Raw genomic sequence first — 22,257 nt, 5'->3', positions numbered from 1 at the left:
TAGAGGTTTCTGCTTTTTTTTTTTTTAATTTCAAGGAAGTTTCTCTTTTAGTTTTAAGATCTTATCCTGCAATGTGAAAAACCCAAAACATTGCAGCCTCTGTAAATATTTGGAAAAGCAGAAAACACGTTTGTTCATTGCTTCTTGCTTCTGTTCCTCTGTGATTGCATGAGGCAGAGGAGCCCCAGCCCAGCGTCAGTCTCTGTGACAGAGATTGAACACTTCTACCTGTGATGAGATTTAGTACATGTTGATGAGAAAGAATTGGGAGGACCCACAGGAGCATGGTTCTGCGAAGTGCACAGTGTAAGTTAGACAGTGTGTGAGTAGAAATGCCTAGTTTTTATTGTTCAAGCTTAGAAAAGTGCAGAAAAATGCCATCAATAATGAGGAAGAAATTAGATGAGGCATTTCAGTCAGAATAGCCACAGTTCTCCTCAGTGTGAGTTATGAACCTTTTCCAGTCTAATTTTGAGACTTAGGATCTTCTGAAGAACCGGGTAATATGTTTAGCTGGCCTGATCAAGCTGCCTAAAGGTCATTAGAAAAATTCTTATTGTTCGTCTGTTTATATCCCATCCTTTATTTGGGTATTACAGTATAGGCTGGTGGAAAGGGGAGAGAATCAGAAAGCCATCCCTTGCACGTGGGTATCCATTTCAGCTCACTGGCATCTCTGCTGTTCACTATACCCAAGGAATCATTTTTCAGATCCGGCATGCCTGCACTAAATCCTCATTTAATAGACTGTTGCTTCAGTGATTTGCAGGCCTCGGTGTCATAAAGGAGAGATTTGGAGGTTTTAAGTTCATAAGAAGTTGAGGACTTTGGGATAGCAAATAGTGTCCTGAGATGCTGTGTGTCTAAGCCCTCAAATCAGATCTGATCTAGAGCCAATAAATGGACAAATGAAGGTATAATCCTGGAATTTCTGTGAACTGAGGGATAGTATTCAGCTAACAGAGAAATTCAGTGGCCAGTGAGGATGTTATCTGATAATACCGAGTGCTTCTGGAAATGTCATTCTGTGGTTAGCTGCCTGCAATAACACTTTGCCTTACGCTGGAGTCTTTTATCTTGGGATACAAAATGGTTGGCAGACATTAATTAATGAAAGCTTGCAATGTCCCCATGGGATTTTCAAGATTTTTATCAACTGTGAATCTGAGAAAAGGCATTAAAATGTCCAGGGGTCACATAGTGAGTCTGCAACAAAGTTGAATATAGGACCCCGGACTCTTTCCCTTTGTGCTGTGCTATAGAGGAGTAACAGCACCTCAGCAGGGCAACTTCTCCCTCCCTGCCAGTAAAATCTGTCTGTATAGAAATGAAGCAGAGGTTCAGGAGAGGAGGAAGATGTTTAAGAATTTGTGAAGAAAAGGCTAAAGTCAGATACCGAGTCTGATCTGTATCTTGCTTGTCTTATGCACAAGAGAGCAAATATGTCAGAAATGACAGAAAAAAGGCTGGAAGGGATTTCAGGGGATCATCTAGTATCCCTGTGCCCAGGAGAAGAGAGGGAAGGAAGCTCATTATCCCTAAATCTCTCCTGACAGTGGTGTCTGTGTCACTGAAAGTTGTAAAGATAGGGTTAAACATACATTTTTCTCTGTAGACAATCAATTCCAAAGTATAACTGACCTTGTCAAGAGATGACTTTTTCTAACATCTAACCTAAATGTCTTTTGCTGTAAATTAAAACTTATTTCTTTTTCTCCCTCTAGTGGATATGGAGAGCAGTTTATTATCATAGTCATATAGTGACTTTTTATGTCGTCGCTGAATGCCATGTTGTTGCTGCAAGCTTGCTATAGACATTGCTGGTGCCAGTCACTAGGCAGAGTAACCTGGCTTAAGACTTTTTCCCTAACTCTGAAGAAGTAAAAAGGGGCAATTCAAACCTTTAAGTATTCCTACGATTCGCTATGTAAAACTGTTTTGCTCTACATTTCTGACAGTAGGGAGATACTAATTTACCTGTAAGCTGTTTTTACCTCCCTTTAAAACAAACAAGCAAACCCCCACCCCAACCCCAACCCTCCTTCTAGTTATTTCTGGTTTCTTATTAAGAGTTTTGGAACATGTCCCCCCTGCAGAGCCTCCCTTCTGTAGTGAAATCCACAGTGCTCACACTAAGCTAAGATGGAAGACTGACTCCAAACACTTCATGAACCATAAGCTTGGGAATAATAGGAGGGATCAGCTCCTGACCCATCTCTATGCTTTGATCTGGGTCAGAGTGGTGTGTTTTCTGGCTTTGCTTTGGGTATATTGCAATGATGAAGTAACAATTTAAGAGTACAGTTGGTGACTTCATCGCAATCAAATTTAGACCCAGATATAAATCAGCCATGGGTGATAGGACACTCTCCCTTTCTATAAAGAGGTCTGACCTGCTGGTTGGAAGAGGAAGCAGACTGACAGATTAAGTGAGACAAGTGCACAGTTTGGTCTGACAAACCACTGTGGTGCAAGTCAAAAGTGCTATAACACCTATATGGAACACGAGCACTTTGCCTCTATGCTGAAGGCTGCCATGTGTTGGGCTGTGGAGCACAGCTCTGCGTAGGCCTCTGGGGAAAGTGGTTTCTTGCAGCTGCTTTTCATGTAGTCCCACCACTCCTGCTTTCCAGTCATGTATATGAGAAATGCTTTTTAATATGTTTGTTTGTTCGTTGTTCTGATCATAAAAAAATGCAAACCAGCCTCTTCAGTTCTCTTGTCATCTTGAACCTACTTTCAAAACTGGTGTAATCGAGTAGTTTCTTTATGACAATCCAAAAAAGAAGGCCACTGTTCAAAGGAATAGTGTGGGAGCCTGAGCATGGAAGGAGATGACGCCAGAGGACTTGATTGTCTCCTTGAGATTCAAAATGCAGCACTCTGCAAACAAAGCGACCAAGTAATTAGGAGGCTTGGCTAGAAGTTTTGAAAGCAGTAAATTTTAGCTGTCTGGCTCTCATACAGGCTACATGGCCACTAGTGATGAATTCTGGGTGGGATTTCCAACCAAGGAAGATGTCACTGAACAGGCACTTCACCCAGCCCATGGACGGGATCTTACAACCTATCCTTTTGCAACAGTTTAATATACTCCTCAGCAAGTGCTGAGTGGAATCACAACTGTTAGTTGTTTCTTACAGATCCCAGGTGATGGCAGTCAATGGCAAGGGGAAAACCTTGTTAAGGGGAGAACCCTTGCCAAGACCTGACTGCAACAAATTGCATATCACAGCTGTGACAGAGGCTGAGAACTGGCAAACAAACCATCTCTAAGTTACATTAGTTATGAGAACATCATTGTCTGAGACATTCTGAAGCATAGGTTGTTCCATCTTTAGATTTCTTTGCATAGTAATTTGTAGAACCCTCCATCTAGCAGAGTCTACCATGTAATTTCCTTTTGCTGCAGGTGTTCCTCTTCAGGCTACCTCTCATTCCCAACCAAGGATCATAGATTGATGTAACATTCATAGGCATGCCTGTTGCCTGTGAAATTGTGTGTTGGAATGAGTTCCCCAATGTTTACTTCAGCTCCATTAGTTTTTTTAGTATATTTTTATGCTCATCATTTTTTTTAAAAGAGAACAGCTGTTTGAAAAATCTGCTTTTCAGTATGATTCTGAAATCTCTGTTGCCTTTGCTTAAATTCCCTATTGTTTAGTAAATATCTCAATATTTCATGTTCAGATACTGTCCTTCAAAAGTGGTCAACTCATAGGGATTTCCCTAGATCAGAAAGATTTATTGACAGAAGAACACAAAACAGGTATAGAAAGCAGCCTACAGAAAGGGAGCAATGTAGCTAACAAAGGTCAACGCAATGGATGTGAATAAATAAAAGAGTACCGGAGATTCTGGGTCTAGGAGAATAAGAAATATGAGCTTCAGTTTATCTTCTCTCAACCTTGCACTGTTCTGTATTCAGGAGACCATCCTTTGAAGGCAGTAGAAAATATTTAGATATGCGTTACAGTTTTTAAGAACGCCCCTAAACCTGACTTGGTAAAGTTTTGATATATTATCAGATTCCTTGATTGTGTTTTCTCCGGTCCTTGCTGCTCTCATTTGGGCAGTGCTGGGGAACACCAGGAAATCCTACTGCTGCAGAGACAAGAGTCATCTTTACGCTGTGTGCAGACCTGCTGAGTCTCATGCACCGAACAGGGGCCTTCCCTGAGCCTTCACTCACATTCCTCTGTGAGTACCTGGATCTCTTACATGTGCAGATGAGTTCTGCAACAGCCTTCTGGCTCATGAGCCTCTTGTGCCAAACTCAGCTTGGCATGCATTTATCATGTGACCTGGCTGGGAGAAAGGCCCATCTTCCTCGTGGGCTGACACATGAGTTTCACATACTTCAACTTCGCTCACTTGAGATGTGTGTGTGTGTAAAGCGGTAAAGGTACATCTTCCTCTCTGTGTGAACATGTTTTTGTCATGTGAACATGTTTCCAGTTTGTGAAAAGTAGGGCTCTGTTGTCCATATCTGAATACCTATGTGTTCTTGTTTCATTTGCAATGTTAGACCTTCCTTCTAGGGGTTTAAAGAAACCTTTATTCATTTTGAGAAACAGATGACACATGAGCACAGCTGAATAGCAATGATGAGTTCACTTTTCTGCCAGGTGCATTCATCTGCACCCAGTCACATCCCATCTGGCCAGAAGACTGCACCACTGACAGTCTCCTTTGCTTTCCCTAATATCTGCTGTCAGAGCTACCGTAATGGAAAAGCTAAAAGAAGACAAAAGCATTTCCCCAACTTGCACCTTACCAGTTTATATATATACCAACCTGATATTTGTTTCGTTTTTGTACCCATTTTGAGAATCTTCAAATAGTTAGGGCTGATTTTGAAACACTGTGGATCACAAAATTTAAAAATTCTTCCTGTCCCCAAAAGTCTGGTTCTGGGCAGAAATTGTGGAGTTTCCACTGTGTCTCTCTGTTGGATGTGGTCAGTGCTGCATCAGGGCAGAAACAAGCAGAAAAGAAGCACTGAGCTCAAAAGGATCCTGTGTGCTTGCTTTCAAATCAGCAGCAAAGTAGCTGGTGTTTGAAAGATGAAGGTGCATTACTAGGAGGATTTGCTCAGGTCTTTATTTTGTGCTTCTGACATTTTACATGGGCTTAAACTGTTCTCATTAACATGATTGAGCTATTACTTCTAGCCTTGCCTTCCTGTAGAGATCTGTGTAAAGACATTTGCCTAACCTGCAAAGCCCCAAGCAGATCTCTCTGGCCCATATGGGAGACTGTGCTATCTCCCACCAGGCATGGAGCCTTCTCTGCTCTGAGAGCCATAGCACTGTCTGAAGAGGAAGCCTTCTTCTGCCCTGTGTCATGTGCCCATTCCTGAGAACACTGTAGTCCAGGTACCTGAGTTTTTTCCTGCAGTTATCACTAAGTGCCTATGTGATCATAACCACGGGCCCTGCCTGCGTTCTAGATTTCCTGATGCACAGAATGGAAGTGGCGCAGCCCTGCTGCTGTGGAGATGCTTGGCTAATCAGGGCTCTCAAACGGTTCGAGAAGGGAAGCTTATTACAAGGTCTGAGCACCACTGGATGGCAGTTGGAAAATAGATCTATTTCTGTGAGCTTCACAGGGCTTTCAAAGAGACTTTGTGAACTGAGGAGACACCACCTTTAAATTCTGCTGCTGACCTTATCTAACATCTTTCTAAGTATTCCCAGACTGTTAGACATACTTGTGAATTTAGCCTTGCAGCCCCCTTCCTTCCTTACCAGCAGGGAAAGAGGTAAGTAATATTATCTATATTTTATACCTTAGCAAATTGAGACTTAAATAATTTGTTTCTAGTTGCAAAGCAAGTTACTAGAGGAATTAGAGAGGCAACTTAAGAATCCTATGCCTATAACCCCATTAGCAGTTTTCCTTAGAAGTATCAAGTCCACATGTGCCTGGATCTGTACTTGGCATGTAATTCTCACTCAGCTCTGTGTGTTTTCTGTTTACCCATCCAAAGACTGGAGATAATGCCTGCCAGGTTGTCATTATCACTATCTGGAACTTACAGTTTTGTAAAAAATGCTAATTGATGAAGGTTAAAGTCATGCTGATTAAAAGTTTATCTAGGTGACTGTGGGAAAAATGAGTAGATGCAGTGGAGATGTTGGGTTGGCTCATTTGCAAATGCATCTCACAGGAAAAAGACATCTTGCATGGCCTGCTGACGTTGTTGTACTTTTCCTGCGCTTGTGTGTTTGTAATTGTCCTTTATCCTCTGTGCTGTCCACAGAGTCCCCCCCGGAGAGGTGTGGGCAGAGACGCAGTATGCCCAGTGGGGTCACTGAGAAGAACCCCACCATGGAGCCCGCTGCCACAACGCCGTTCCGGGTCACGGTAAATATCTCCTCCCAGGTTAATAATTTTTATGGGTTTTTGCCAGCAGGGAGAACAACTTGCCCACCCTGAGAGAAGAGATGATGTACATGAAACTATTTGGTTGCCTACTTTTAAATAAATGTGCAGTTGTTAGATACTGTTAGTAATAAGCAATGGCAAAGAATTTCTTGGTAAAGCAACAAGGTTTGAATTTAAATCTGGAGCAGGTTTGAGTAGGTTGTTTCACTTGGGAGACTTCCCTGGTGAGGTTTTATTTGTGAATCCTACGGTAGTCCAGTATATTCATATGTATATTTATTGGTCTGGAACTAAACAGTAATATAGAGAAAATAGAGAAAATCTTCTGTAGAAGAATATGTCTTTACTTAAAAATGGACCACCAGGCTGGTGGTTCTCTATAGCCTGGTATCCCCTCTCCAACAGGAGCCTAGAGGAGCCATTCAGTGTTTTCTGACTCCTCAGTCATCTTGCTTTGAGATGCTCTGCTTATACCCCTGTTTCGTTGTGGTCACGCTGGGTAAAGAATGGGAGGCCATTTGGGGAGTGGAAGAGAGTAGCACCACCAACATGAGTAATAGCAATACCATGCACAAGCAGAGTCTTTGAGGTCCTTGGGGAGGGGCACTACTATGTCCATGTTAAAGAAGGGAGCCGAAGACCCAAAGAAGTCAGAGTTAGCAGCTGACCAAGGGTGCTGACCCCTAGTTCTGTGATGTTGCAGTCAGTAGAGCAGTTGCAAGCAGTCCCACAGCAGTATTGGGAAGTGGAATTAGTCTAACCACAGGGCTCCACTATCCCTATTCTCTCTGCACTCCTAAGATAAGATCTCTGGGCTGGTTCATAGCTTTAGAAGATAGGCTCTGTTGTGCCTTGGAGGTCAGTTCTGGGGTGAGTTAGAAGTCTTTGTTTCTTCTTCGGTTAGAATGTGCACAGGGATACTTACTACTGCCATCCTCCCCGATTTAACTTTTCTCCGCAACACCCTGTAGATATTAGGTAGGCTTCCAGAATGGATCACATTAATTTGAATTATGAAGATTGTTTTGTCTAAAGAATAGTATCAAATTCCAGTAATTACTTAATTTAGGAGTACACTGAGCTGACAAATGGAAGCACAATGGTGGGATCAAAATAAACCTTCTTTTGAAAGTTGGCAATAAGGATCCAGCCAAGAGGAGCTGATTTTTTTTAAGGCATCATTAGCCTAGTCACATTGTAGTTAATGAAATAGAGCCATGGGAGATGGGGGCTTTGTAATCAGCTGAGGTTACCAAGATCTTTTGGGTAATGTTTGGCGTAACCTTCACTAACAATAAGAAGTTTTTTTAGAGATTTTCAAAAATAAGTGTAAACATAAAGTATACACAGCTGGAGATAGATATACCTAATGTAAGCGACTGCCAAGGCAATCAGCAGGTTCTGTTTCAAGAGGAAAATGTCTGCTGTATGTGGATAATAAGTTTGCAAACAGGTATTTTTATTTAGAGAAGAGGCAAAGATCGTGGAGCTAATTTGCTTGATATATATTGTTTTCTCTCCAGGCCACACCTACTTTACAGGCTCAGCTTTTTCATAACAAACCTAGATGGGTAGAACCAGATTTTCAGAGAAAGACAATGGTGCAATCTGAAAAAAATCTGAGCACACCCAGTTCACCTGAGAACATTTGCACTGATGAATGAATCACTAATAGCTGTTTGTCAAGTAGTTTATTTTAATTCTATAAACTGTAAATCTGTGAATGCATAAGATTCTTTGTGGGCTTTATATTCTGTAGCCATTATATGCAAACACAGGCTGAACATCTATGAACGTTTTTTTTGGTACTGTACTATTTGCTAAATAAAAAGGGAAGAAATAATCAAAGCAGTGATGGGACAGTGGGAGATGAGTTCTGTTTTGAAGGTGGCATACAGCATGTGACAAATACTGAAGTCAAGGAAACAGAAAAACAATGGAGTATGAGGTGTTTGTTAGCATTTGCTGGAGGGGCATGTTTGGTTTTCTTTTTCTGGAGTTGATGAAAGTTATTCTACTAACAGTTCCCTGTTCTAAGAGGTCAAAACACAGCAGTATCATCTTTTGGTCCGATTCCCCTTGTGAAATCACCTTTGTGCTAAGCAAGGTGCATCTTGCATCAATGCCAATAGGAAAACTAATTTTTTTCTCTAATTCCCATGTTCCACAAGCCATCTGTCTGAATTGATTATCAGTTGTAAACTCTCTGAAACTCTGAGCATGGCAGGTAGAAAAAGAAAACAGCAAAACTAACCAGATAGGCAAGCTTTTGCTTTGTGCCTTCCATTTACCAGAATCCATCTGCTTCAGTAAATGTGTATCTTTGAACCTTAAACATTGTACTGCTTGTGGATAAAAGAGACAGAGAATGAGGGGAAAACCTGGATTCTTCTCAAGACAGAGGATTTAGGGGTATTTTTCTTAACTTACTTGTTGTCAGTGAAACTAAAATGCTGTTTATTCCTGCTGCAATAGCATGTATCCTGCTGTGTGTTTTTAGAGAAATCATTCCTGTCTTTAAGCAGTTTAGTTTATGGCAGTGAGACAGCCTACCTGCGACATGGTTACTTGCTTTGCCTGGCTCCGTTGTTCAGTATGATTAAATAAGGGCAGTCATCACACGGATCACGCTTAGCATTTGTCTTCTCTGTGTTACAATGTGCTCATCTCACTTCTGTTCCTGCTTAGCCCTGTGAATGTCATTCCCATTAATATGAATGGCTTCATTACAAACACAGTTTTTATGGCTGCCCAGATTTCAGCAGATGTCAGACTTAAGAAGTATATCCTACCTCCCCTTCCTTCATTAACCAGAAGAGGGACATTAACAGTCAGTCCACTCCAGCCACTGGGAATAGTAATTAGTGCTTTAGTTTAGTGGTAATGGGATTATTACTTTTGAGCCTGCTGCTGTAGGTTTTGATGTTGTAAACTTTTCATATTTTACAGCTGATTGTTCTTCCCTGACATCTCCATCCTTCTGCTACTGAGCCTCCAAGGGACAAATAAACTCAGGAGCTGCTGGATTCAGCTATTTGGCAGCGTTGCACTCTCAGTTGCTTTCTTTCATTTGAAATCTAAAGCAATCTAGGGTGGAAGTGCCTCCCTTCCCATACAGAAGTTTGCCAAGTAAATGATAAATGGGCATTTGGAAAACATCAGTTCATGTTGGTTTTTGGGTCCTAGAGTTTTCCTTATTGAGTATAACTTTGAGAATCAAGCCTTAAGATTCCTACATCTCAGTTTGTGAACTAGCTGTTCTTTTTCCTTCCACATTGAGACATTTCTATTAGAGCTTCTTAAAGATAAAAAAACTCGTCTAGTCCTAGTCATCTCATGGTGTAAAATGATTATTTTCCATCTAAACCCATCTCACTGAATTTTTGTGCTCTCTGAGTTTGTATGATCTGATGCAGTCTAATGAATCCAGGTCTCTAATGCAAGCGACTGCTCATCTAAGGGCCCCTCATTCTGAATGTGCTCTGAGCACCAAGATCCATAGCCTGTTGCTGGTCAGTCAGTTGTCTGACTGAAAAAACACACGTACTTCACCTGCCGGCTGTGTAGTGCTTTGCGTGAAGTGGGAGAGACCTTCCTGACTGCTTGCAGCAGTGCCTGGCATCAGTAGATTCGGTGCATGTCACTATAAAACATAAATACAATCAGGGAAATTCTGGCCCTAATGGAGGAAGGTTTGTTTTACATTATCCGATTTACTCATGGAAGAGACTGACTCTGTCCTCACACATGTTGTAGCAGGAGACCGTCTCAGAGCTAAATGGTCTTGTTGGGACCCATCCAATTCAGTGTGATTCTGCTCCTTAGATGAGGAGTCCCAATTAACAAGTATTCCAAGAAAATTCAGTATCTAAGGATAGAAAAAGAAAGACAGAAGGCTTGGCTTAGCATGAGATTGTCAGTTAAAATGTTGCCTGCTTTGGTAGTAACCTAGAGTTGTCTCTGCTGAGAATGGGTAAACGGCATGCTCAAGTATGCTAGGCACCAGCGTAAGCAAGGGCAGAGTCTGGGCTCCTCTCCTCCGTGCCTGAGGGGAGATGAGTCAAGGCTTGCTGTTGACTGCCATGTACCTGCTGTGAGAAGACAGAGAGGCATTTAGCCTCTCTGCATTGGATCCAAATGGCTTAAAATGTGGGATGAGTTAAACCCGAAACTTGTGTTGTGGTTTAATAACCTATGCAAACATAGGAACCAGAAGATGAGAAGCTGCAGTGGGTATTAAATCCTTCTGTTCTGCCCACCTGGCAGGGAAATCATGAGCAGGGATGGAATCGCTCAGTGTTGCTGTGTGATGACTTCTCTTCCGTCTCATTAGAGTACTGCCATCTATTGACTGCTTTTATTAGAGCCTGATTTATTTAGTTCTCTCAACCTGCAAATATTCTAGACCAAACAGCTGTATCCAGTGGGAGAAGTCCAAACTGCAAAAGAACTTGTGTAAAAGAGTTGGGCTGAGGGATTGGATCAAGAAACCAGAATGATTTCCTGCAGTTAGTCCACCTCACTGATTGTGCAAAGAGTCTCCTTCCTAACAGAGTAAAGTAATACAACATGTGTAGTCTGAATATATTTTAAATGGTTTGAAAATGCTTCTCTGCCTTTCTCACAGAGCTGTGTTTGAGGATCGTCACCTCTTGGGAGGAAGCATCTGTATACTCTTTCTTCTCTCCAAAATAGTAATAGGGTTTAGGATTTTCTTCTCTTCTAACATCAATCATTTGCTTTCTGGTATCTTGGAAAACACTTCTGTGCTTCTTCTGTTTGAAGCCACATTGACTAGAAAAAAGATATTTCGTCTATAAACTACATGATTAGGCTGTCACCATGGAATTAGGTAAATTAGGTTAGAGAAGAAACAATTCTCAGAGAAGCTTCAGAGGTTATACTTGGTGTAAACACACTTTCCACCAGACCGTTGTCAGTCAAGAAGATCAGGATCATCTCCCTGTTTTCTCTTCATCTGTCTGCTTGTTGTCTGTTGTTCTGCGAGTGTGATTTCTTGGAGCAGGAGTGTCCTTTTGTGGTTTGTTTCCATAGCACTTCCTAGTTGGAACACAGGCCTAGATGCATCTTCATTACAAATGATTACGCCTATTTATTTACAACTAGTCATTTTTAAGTGAGGATGATCAGAAGAGGGGTTACCAGTTTCTTCCAGGAAGCTGTCCTGCATCTGCATAGGGACTGGTTGTAAAGCCCAACTCTGCTATGTGACAACACCCTGAGCTGCTCAGCTGGGTGCTGCTTGGAAAGACTCTAGCACATAAGTAATTGCTTTGCCTTTCAGGTCCCCTAATAATGAAGCATTTATAGTCCCAAAGACATAGAATTTCTCTTCTGGTTTTAGTTCTCTTCCTATCTGCTTGTAATGCTAACTTGTTTCCCAACACTTTTTCTGTCTGTTTGGGTTGGGTGCACAACTGAATTTCCAGTGATATATTACAAGCTACTCTTATGACATCCTTCCTTCTATCATGTTTTTAATCCTTGATAAATGAAGTATTAAGTACTAATGACATCATACCAGTAAATAGAAACTCCTGGAGAGATGAAAGTAAGTAACCCTTCTACCATTCCTCTTCACTGAACATAATCCTAAATGATGAGATCCTAGTTCAAGCTGCTGTGGGCTAGATATTAAAGGATTTTTTCCCAAGTTTTTGCCAGTATATAATATACACTATTTGCCATTTCATTTCAAGTATTCTTTTTTCAAAAGCAGTTGTGTAAATTATATTTTAATAGTTTGACTCTGGAGAATTTATCTTCCTGTATTATTTGAAGAGCTAAATGGTGCTTCCCTCGGCATGAACATCCCATCTTTAATTGAAATGCAATTGTTTACTAAACCATTCCAACTAGAAGGGAAAATTACTATCATTTTGGTCTGTGGCTGCATACATTAGAGCACCCCTTTTACTGGGGACTGAATTTAAAGAGAATAGGAACATTATCGCAGATGATATATAAACAGAAAGCTATTATCATTAAACTGTCAACCGCAACTGAATTTGGATAACGAGTGTTAGTGGCAGCAAGAAATATGTAAATTACTTTGAGAATGTTTCTGTAGATTCAGTCACCATTTGGTGGAATAGGACATGCTTGGAAGCTTTGGCTTTTGAGCATTTTTGGGGTGGAAAGCATAAGTGAGGTCATCTTGAGCATTTGCTCAGGTCCCACTGGTACTGTTTTGCAAAAATTGGCAGCGCTAACCTGACTGTCGCATTCTTTCTTTGTCAGGTACACCAACAGCATGCAGACGTTTTGCTCTTAGAGCAGCTTTCTTTGATAGATTTCCAAGCTCTCCACAAAGGTGGCTAATTATTATTACCCTCGTTTTACAGTTGGGAAAACTGAAGTAGGGGAAAGTTAACTAACTTAAGTATGATCATGCAGCAAAATCAGGAAATGTGTCCTGAACTGAAATTCTTAATTTCTAATTCCCAGTCCTGATGTTAACTACTAGCTAAGTTACCCCTAATTACATTTTACGTCTCTGAAATCCTTCTTCAGTCTCAAGAGAATTGAATATTTTTCTCAAACTTGATGCTGTCTTGTGAAAATGACTGAGTGGTTTCTGGACTCCAAGTCCCTGTTCCCTAGGCTAGACATGCCCGGCTTTCTTACTGCCTCTGCCAGTGCCCAATGTTATCATGTTTTCAATTGTTTTTAAAATTAGAGCTCTCTGTCTTATTATTCCAAGCCACCTTGTTAATGTAAATCTCTGAGTATGTTTGCTCTTGTTTTGTGTGTAGTTTGAGCCATAAGATAAATTCTAGTTAAGGCATGAAAGTTAGATTTTGTTTGAAAAAATGAAATCTTTTTCCTTACTCAGTGCTAGCACAGGAATTGAAAAATGAAACTGATTGTAAATAGAATATGTTTTAATTATTTGAGTCTGGCCTTGCATATTTAAAGTTTTCAGAGTAAGCTTTGAGTTTCCAGTTGGGGGAGTACTGAAAGACAGCGTGTTTAAAGAAGGATATGTGGGACTGTCAGATTTCAGCACAGAGCTGCTGTTCAAACCACTGTGGATTTATTATGGGCATCAAGCAGGAGACAGGAATGACAGGATAAAAGACATGGTGCTATGACCTGCTTCACTGAAAAGGACTCAGCAAGGCAGGGTATGGATTTTTTTTCCTTTTTGAACTGAACGTGTTCCGGGGAGGTCTCTTTTTCAGAGCCTGCAGCTGTCTAAAGGACACTTGCACAGAAAGGAAGAGGCATAAGGGCTTATCAACAACTTAATTCACACACTGAGGCCACTCTTCTTTAAAAGTGCTAGTAATCCTGTTTTAGTTTTTGTGAGGTGGAGCATGGTTTGGACTGGTGATTCACAGCTTCTGATTGCTATCGGACTGATGTGGCTGCAGACCAGGGCTGTGCAGACAGCAGCAAGGCCGGCTCCGGCATGTGGCGGTGAGGAGGGCACGGCAGATGACCTGATATTGTTGGAATCTGTTGATGCTTTATATAAAAAGAATTAAGAGTCTGCTCCTAAGGGCTAAGAATCCACACAGCCCATAATCAGACCCTTGTACTTAATCTGCAGCTACGGCAGCTTCCCCGAAGAGGGAAATGGCACTGCGTCACCAAATTGCTCTGCCCCAGCCACCGCCGGAATTTGAAACATGTTCAGGTTTAGAGGAGAAATTCACACCGCTGCTTCCTGTGTTAGGTCTGGGCAGTGGATTAGCAGGGCAGCTTATGTTTCTAGGGCACTGAATTTCTTTTTAAAAATAAAGTCAAATACTGTATATTTCCCAGGTTAGAAAGAGAAAAATATTTCAGCGAACTGTCTGGCTCTGTACCTGGTGTGAATTAGCACCGTTCCATCGGATTCATTCAGCGCTGCCAAATTTCTACACTTCCCCATCCCCTGGGGCATGTAAAAGCCGGGGGCTTTCAGGGAAGAGTTGTTGAGGGTCCCAAGGAGGCTAACGGCAGAGGGCAGCAACCTTGTGCCGGGAAGGAGCCTGGAGATGGGCAAGGAGCGAGGGTGGGAGGGCAGCTCCCCGCGCCTCTCCCTGGGGAGAGCAAACTTCTGTGGGAGAACCTGTATTGCTCGCATGGTATTTTGGCTCTTTGCTTCAGATACCTCCATTCCTCCACTCTTGTAGCAGCACCACTGTAGCCATATCAGAAGTACCTAGAATTCCTCATAAATTAAGTTTTCATGGAGAGAGCCCATGGGAGGAATATTTCAAATTTAGGCTGTAAATAGGGATAATAAGTGCTAATTCACATTTTATTCTTTTGATTGGTGTATTTTGAATGATAATTACAGTGATAGTACTTGGCACTTCTGTAGCACCTTTCATCTGAGGCTGTTAAAGTGTTCTGCTAATCTGCATGAGTTCAAGTTTGCAGTCACTGTGGGGTTGCAAACTATCATAATACCTTTAAATAAATGGGGAGACTAAGGCATGGAAAGATTATATGATCCTTCTAGTCTTTAATAATCTATATAAAAGAGTTGGGACTGGATAGTACTGCTGCCGATCATGTGCTACAAAGAGCAAAAACAACTCAAGGCATGATTTAGAAAGTGATGAAATTTGTTAATACTGTCCAGAGGATGAACTTTTACTCTCTAAAACATTCTTTTATTTTTTTGGCAGTTTCACAGTTTAATATATGCTCAGGTGTTCTGTTGTATTTTCATCTGCAGCAGTTGTGAGTCCTCCCGCACAAAGAGAGGGAACCAATCTCAGGCTCGCGCTGTGGTTCACCAGCACACCTGCGCTTGTACCAGCTCTGCAGAGTCTCCCGTCTCCAAGGGATGGTTTGAGCAGAAGTAGCTCCCTCCTGTTCATTTCAAAATGACTACAAATAAAAATCTGGCAGGGTTTTAAACTCTTCCCTGGACGTCCAAAGGCAAACACCCTGGGCTAATTAGCAGGCTAGAGTAAAACAAATTGATCTGACTAGTTTCAGTTCTGTGAAATGAATGAAATGTAAAATGCAAAAAAACCAAAAGCTTTAATTTGTTTAAAGCTCTAGGCATTGAAAAAGTCACAGATTGCAGGCAGAACAGGGAAAAGAAGACCATTAAAATATACAACTTGACAGGGTCCCTTTAATTTGTTTCTGGGTCACAGATAAAGAATTGTACTGCAGAAATAAAAGGTAGGATAATAAATGCATTCTGTTCTCCCACTTTCAATAGCACCGATACAGTGCTTTCAGAAAATAAGCTGAATAATACAAGGTATTATTTGAATCTCTTAGAGAGCTCCAGCAGACCGTGAGTGTCCATTTAATGGGACCTCCATCTCTGAACTTCTTCCATTTGGAAATGTTTATTGCCTTAGATCACAGATATTAGCTATTAATTTAGATATTAAATTGATTGTTGTGGAATTAATAGAAGTGTGCATCATTGCCACAGTAAACAGGACTTGTTAACAGTTGAGAACACTGAACAGTTAGTGTAAATTTCTTCCAAGTTTTTACTTATAATCTGAGACAGATTTTTTCTTACTTAGACTGAACACTTAGCTTTCTAAAGTCAAAACTATGCCATATTTTGAACCACGATTTCTTGGACTGTCATTGTGGAAGATGGTTCCTGTGTCATCCGCATACTTTGTGTAAGAACTTTGGGTGCTGTGACAGGAAACCCCTTAGGAGAGGCTCTGTCCATCTAAGTCATCTTGTCGGTGTTGTTGGCCGCTGTTGAAGTGACTGAGAGCTTATGGCACTTTCTTTTGAGTGGGGCTGCTACGTTAGACCATTCAAAAATTGTTTTGGAGGTGTTCTCCTCCCATCCAAATCCCAAACTGGTGCTGCTTAATGTGAGACTTTTTCTCCAGGTGGTGACACTGTTGTTCCAAACCAAACACAGCTATTTGAAATGGCAGGTCTGATTCGGATCACTTGCATGTTTTACACTATTATATAACTCCACTCATGTAAATGATATAATTCCTCATTTACATCTGTTTTGCACCTTATATCACCAAAACATCAGGGAACTCTTGGAAAGGGATTTTTACATGATCTCATGATACTTGCAGTTGAATAACTTTTTATTACTGTGGGTCTTTATGTAAACATACATATTAAGATTGATTTCTATATACTTTTTTCAAACTTTAGTTACCATAGAAACAAGATTTCTCCTCCATCCCGTGTCTTTTCCTCAATGCTGCACTCTGATAAGGAATAGACTATTTCTCCTCCCCCCTCTGGTTTTCCTAGTGAACAGTGATAGTGATGGCTCAGGCATCAAGGATAATTTGAGAAGGAGATGGTATGAGCCATAGTGCCTTTCCTGAAGTGTTCAGGTATTCCTCGGCCCTGGAGCTCTGCCAGCAGCTTTCCTGTCTTTATCTTGCTCTATAATTACAGTGGATATCTTACCTGCTACAGTCTTCAAAGCACCAAGGAAATTAGCTCCAGAACTAATCGTGTCTTTATTTCCTAAATAGCTCTCTGTAGTTATGTATGCTGCTCTTCAGACTGGGATTCACAGCAATCATCATAACCTGCCCCCGCCTGCCCTCCTCTCCTGCCTTCTCTCCTACCAACTGCAAGATCATATCCACATATTTCCTGTGATGTGACAGTCTTGCTTGATTATAGTTAATGAGCAAGTTCCCGTGCCTTCTTTGCAATGGGTGGGAGATTTGCCCCACTGTGTGTTCCAGACCATGACGTGCAGAGCTGCGTAGACTCATGTCATGTTCCAGAGAGCTGCTGCGAGTCCTGAGGGGCTGGTGCCAAGACTCTACCTCCTTACCAGGATCCGGAGAGTTTCTGCTTCAGCTGCACAATGACCTTGTGCAGCCCTCTGCTCAGAGGCCTAGAGGCAGCATAAGGAAAGGTGGAGCCCAGGTCTGGGTTCATGTCTTATGCCCATGTTGTAAGAATGGGTGGAATCTAGGATCACTTTTCTTTCTATACTTAGATAGAAGTTTATTATCTAGTTCAATGCTGAGACCAGAGATGAGCATGTCTTCCGATGTATTTGGGAAATAGAGATGTGGTATGGAACAAGCTAGGAGCTCATCATGTCCAAGTTCAATTCCCATATCACAGTGTCCAACACTGCTGTGTACTGCAGTCACCCTTGAGCAGGACGGGGACAAAAGGGCACGCATATGCCTTGCCTGGTGTTTTGTACTTCCCTGTCAACTCTCGGATCTTTGAAAGCTTTACAACTAGTAATTCAAATTTTGCTGATAGTAGGAGTTAGGGGGGGTTCCCTGCGTAGGAAACAAGCGCTCTGAACATTGCGCGACTGGTACGGCAGCTGGCCGTAACTGAGGGCCAACACACAGGCCATTTCTGCATGGTTGCCTTCTGGCTTCAGACTTCCTTTGAATGCAGCCTTCCTTGATAATTAGCAAGCAAGTCAAACACAGTTAAGGAATAAATGAATGAGAGTTAAATCTGCCTGATAGAATAGAAAATTTCCTGCTGGGTGACAAAATTCTGCTTTAAAGATAGTAAATCCACTGCTAATAATCAGACAAGAAATAATCTCTGCTAAAACCCCAAAATAGGATCTGCCATTTGCAGTGTCTGCCTTCTTATTTTGCAGAGATAAAACAGCAATGAACTTAAGTTTTGCCTCAAATTTTTGAAGGATATTCTTTCTGTTTTATATCTTTGACAAACTTTCAAAGTGAATGTCTTGAGAAACATAATTATCGACTATGTAGTTTATTACTACCTCACATCACACTCTTCCCCAGCCTAACCTGAAGGGATGCGTCAAGACATAATACAAAGATCAGACACAAGGTGCAAGCTTAGGAGAAAAAGGGAAGGAGTAATGGTGGAGAAAAATACTGGAGGACTAAGATTGTTTTTCATTTAAATTTCAGTTGGTGATTGAATATGTGTGATTTCATCTGAAAGGGTAGAACTGCTGGGTGCTTTTCAAATTCATTTTGCGTGGAGGGGACAGGCAGAGACCTCACATCTGTTCTCTCAATGTAAGGGTGTGTATTTCTGGTCTCTGGCATCTATTTTAACTAGGAGTGGACTTTTGAGATTTTGAGAACTATTTTACAAATTTACAAAACCATGTGAAGTTCTTGAATTTTTTGTGGTATAATTTTAAGTAAATAGATTCCTTCTCCCCTATCCTAAGGATTTATTGCCCATCACAATCCCAAACTTTCTTAATCAAACCGTTGTCTGTGCTGTGTGTCATTAAGGACAGGAAGACTGAAAGCAAGGCTGGTATACTCCTGTAAGACTCATATGTATGTTGTATTTACCCCTTCATTGTAGTTTTCCTCCTTTTTTCAAAGTCATAAGCAAAAGGTAAATCAAATTGAAATGCTCAGAGATTTTCACAAATTTTGAAATCAGGACAAATGAAATTTATCTTAAGTATTTTCACAATGTCTGGAAATTACATCGTCTAGAAAGTTAGGAGAAAAATACAGGACTCTTATTGCCTGACTCTTAGTAAGGATTCACCTTACCTTTACAAAAGTTAACACTTTCGTTTGATTGCAAATGTAATTATTGCTGAATACAAATGTTCCAACTGAAGCTGCAGGAATGTGGTGAAAGCCAAGAGCATCTGCTTGAAACATGAGTTTCATATTTGAATGAGTAACTTTTACTGCAAAATTGCACAATGAATCCTTACATTCAAAGGAAAACAATAATTTTTTATCCCAAACATATCATCTACCAACTGCTTTTTAAAATTTATTGGTCTAGCAGCTGCTTGTGTAGCAATCGTGTTATTAGAAGCACACAGGATTTGTCAATGAAAACGAAGTCACTTAATGTTGATTATTTTTCTATAAACTTAGAGTTGGTCATCAAAACTGGAAAATGTGGTGATCTCTTCCAGCATTTGCTCTTCCCTGAAGTTTTCACATGGAAGCTAATAGGGAGAAGCCTGATGACTAGATACAACATGAAATCCACGTGCTGCTCCGAGGCCATAAATCAAAGTTAAAAAAGCGCATACAAAACACACTCATGAAAGATTTTATTCTGTATCATATAGCAAAAGTGGACTTTAAAAGAAAACATTAATGTAAACAGATTTATGGAGATAGTTTTCTCATCTCCCCTGTGTGTTTATTGCTCAGTTTGGAGAGTTTTGATACCTGTTTTCACTTGAGGCAATGTATATGAATAGCTAGACTGCTGGCATAGGAACGAAGCGTTCTTGAAAAGTAATCCTGGCCTTGCAGCTTATCTGCTGCGTAGCCAGTGTAGAAAGACATTTAGACACATCTACCTTCAAACTCGTTTCCTCTATATATTGCTCTATGCCAAAATAAGCTATTTTGACAGTATTTCCTGCCCACTATCCCACCTCTACCTATCCTTGCACATTCCTCTCCTTGTCAGACAGTAAGCTTGTTGAAGCATGGATCTTCCTATGGACTGACTTTTAAAAGGCATATTCTGATTTCTGATATTGTAAAAGAATTAAGTTCATCTGCTTTATATGAAAAGATACCTTTTTTCATTAAATTGGAGGGCAGTTTGATATATCATGACAACGTATATGCAGGTTAGGTATCTGGTATAAATGGATAGAGCCCAAGGCTCATTCACCAACTGGAGCTCAAGTTCTGTCCCACAACAGCAGGTCCAAACGTGCAGCTCTGGAGAACTCCTGGGCTGCTTAGACCATTGCAAGAGCACCACAGGAGCGTGGGTCAGGATGTCTGTGGCCACATGCTTTGGGCTGAGTTACTTATCACAGCAAGCAGGACACTTCAAATAGTTATATCCCAGTACTGTGTGCACCGGCTTGAAATCTTAAGAACCTGCAGGTGGTTTCCCTGGGATCCTCTCTATAAAAAGTCCATGTGATAGAAACCATCAATATTTGTAGAGTTTGGTTGCTTTTCATGCCTGAATGGGATCATCACATTCAAATATACATTGTTACCACGTCCTAAAAATTCTCTATTTTATCTCCAGTGAAATCACAGCTACGTTTTAAAAGCAGGATGAACATAATGATTCACAGCTGATATCAAGTGCTTAATTCATTATTACACTACAAAAAGTATTGTGAAAAATTAAATTTATAGGAGTGTGAATAATTTTCTGTCCGTTGGGGATTATCCCTTTTAATCTAAAAGGCGCTCATTCTCTCTGTATCTGAGGTTTCAAAAACATTTGCCTGACTGGAATCTATTGCTCTCCACTGTAAAATAAATCTCCTGTGTGTACAGTGCATGGGAGAGTGTAGATGCAAAACTTACTAGCTTTATTTAAAGTCAGATACTCAAAACTCTTAATATCATAAACAGCTGAAGTCTCTGAACGCCACAGGATATATTTTCAAAGTGTTGAGTAATGGTTAGCTGTGTATCTCCTGGATTTGGAAGTTTTATTTGAAGTTGCTTGAACTCTTATGAATCTAATCCAGTGAGGATGATTCTTTAAAAAAATGAGTGGAAAATTGTCGTGGGATTTCTTAGGAGTCTAGAAGTTAGTTTTCCTCCAACAGCCTTCTATCTTGCATTGGATATTTGCTCAAAAACTGCATGCTACCCCCAGCAATTGGCTGGACACTAGTTGCATTAGAAAGCAGGTTTCATGTCCAGCATACCTCATTTTTTCATGTAGACATTGTTATTGGTAATATCGTTAGCACTATATTCGTCAGAGCATTGTCTGGGCAGGGTCTGAAGAGATTTCTACCAATCCATCTCTGTAGTGGCACCTTGCTTCTCACATTCAGTTTTTCCCTTTATATCTTGTCAGAAGCTTCCAATCTCCTGATTCTAAATCCAGGCATGCGTGTTATTTGAATCCTGAATCTCCATACGGCCATGTGTACAGCCCAGGAATGGTAGCTAGGACTGCAATGACTGCGATAGATATTTGCAGCAATGTTTCATCTTGTTCTCTGCATTGTCAATTATTGTATAAAATCAAAGTGGAGTAGAAAACCTCTCCTTGCAGCAAGCTCATTTTGGGCTTCTCTCCACTGGAAGAGAAGTTATGCAATGGACTACATCTCAGGGAGGAACCGTCTCGCTTCCTCTTGAACGTGTTTGGGCTGCTGGTGTTCTATAGCAGAAGGCTAGTTGTTGTGAATTGTAGTTTGCAATGGAGGCAGCACAGAAGCTACTCCTCGGTGAAAGTTGTAATGTTACTGTCTGGGCTTGGCTTCTCCTGGTTGGTGGCTTTATACTTTACAATGTGGGTGAGAAATTTGTTTTGTTCATATTTTAGCCCTTTCCACATTTTTTGAATGAATCTAGGATTTAGGAGGGATTCAAGGCTCATGACCCTGAGACCTCTACTCAGCTCTGTGAAGAGACAGCTGCACTTTTGCAATCACCTCCCTGGCCAAGCAACTGCCCCATCTTGGAGGACCCTACCCCTAAGAGCGAAAGGCCCGTTCATTCCCCTCAGCTCCTTCGGTCTTTGCTGTCTTCAAGGACTATCAGAAGGCACTTCTCTTAGCCCTGAGGCTGTCAGGACATAGTTTTTCCTCTGTTGCAATTATGAGCTGCCATGGTGGTTGCCAGCACTTGGTTTGGACTGCTGTTCAGCAGTGACAACTTTGTTCAGGTGACTGAAAATGCTCAAGAACCTAATTTGAGCAGTTCTCTAAGGAGAGAGAGAGCAAAGCTCGGAGTCTCTTTTCCTTCATTCCAAAGTGCAACAGTCCTGGGGCTGCTACAGTGAGTCTGGTTCCAGGAGCCGGGAGATAGCCCCCGTGAGGTGTTACCTGGTCTAACTTCTGGTGGCAGTGCTCGGCATCTCACAGGTGCTCCGCTTCTATCAGGATTGCTCTCACTAAAGAACAAACAAGAAGTTTGGCATAAGAACAGTTTTTCCTCTTGGATGATTGACTCCACTGGGCCAGTTAAATATGGAAACTGTTTCACC

General features: G+C 41.2%; 1 protein-coding gene across 1 annotated transcript in view; it reads left to right on the top strand.

Annotated features, from left to right (window-relative positions):
• The window catches only part of DAB2IP (DAB2 interacting protein), a 232,340-nt gene that overhangs the window by 65,497 nt on the left and 144,586 nt on the right, over nt 1–22,257 (top strand). The window contains exon 2 of the mRNA XM_067309020.1: nt 6,266–6,369. Coding sequence (XP_067165121.1) covers nt 6,301–6,369 — 69 coding nt within the window. The 5' untranslated portion in view covers nt 6,266–6,300. The remainder of the gene's footprint in view (nt 1–6,265; nt 6,370–22,257) is intronic.

Source organism: Apteryx mantelli, chromosome 21 (assembly GCF_036417845.1).
Source record: "Apteryx mantelli isolate bAptMan1 chromosome 21, bAptMan1.hap1, whole genome shotgun sequence".
NCBI lineage: Eukaryota > Metazoa > Chordata > Aves > Apterygiformes > Apterygidae > Apteryx > Apteryx mantelli.
This window is presented reverse-complemented; position numbering and strand designations above follow the sequence as displayed.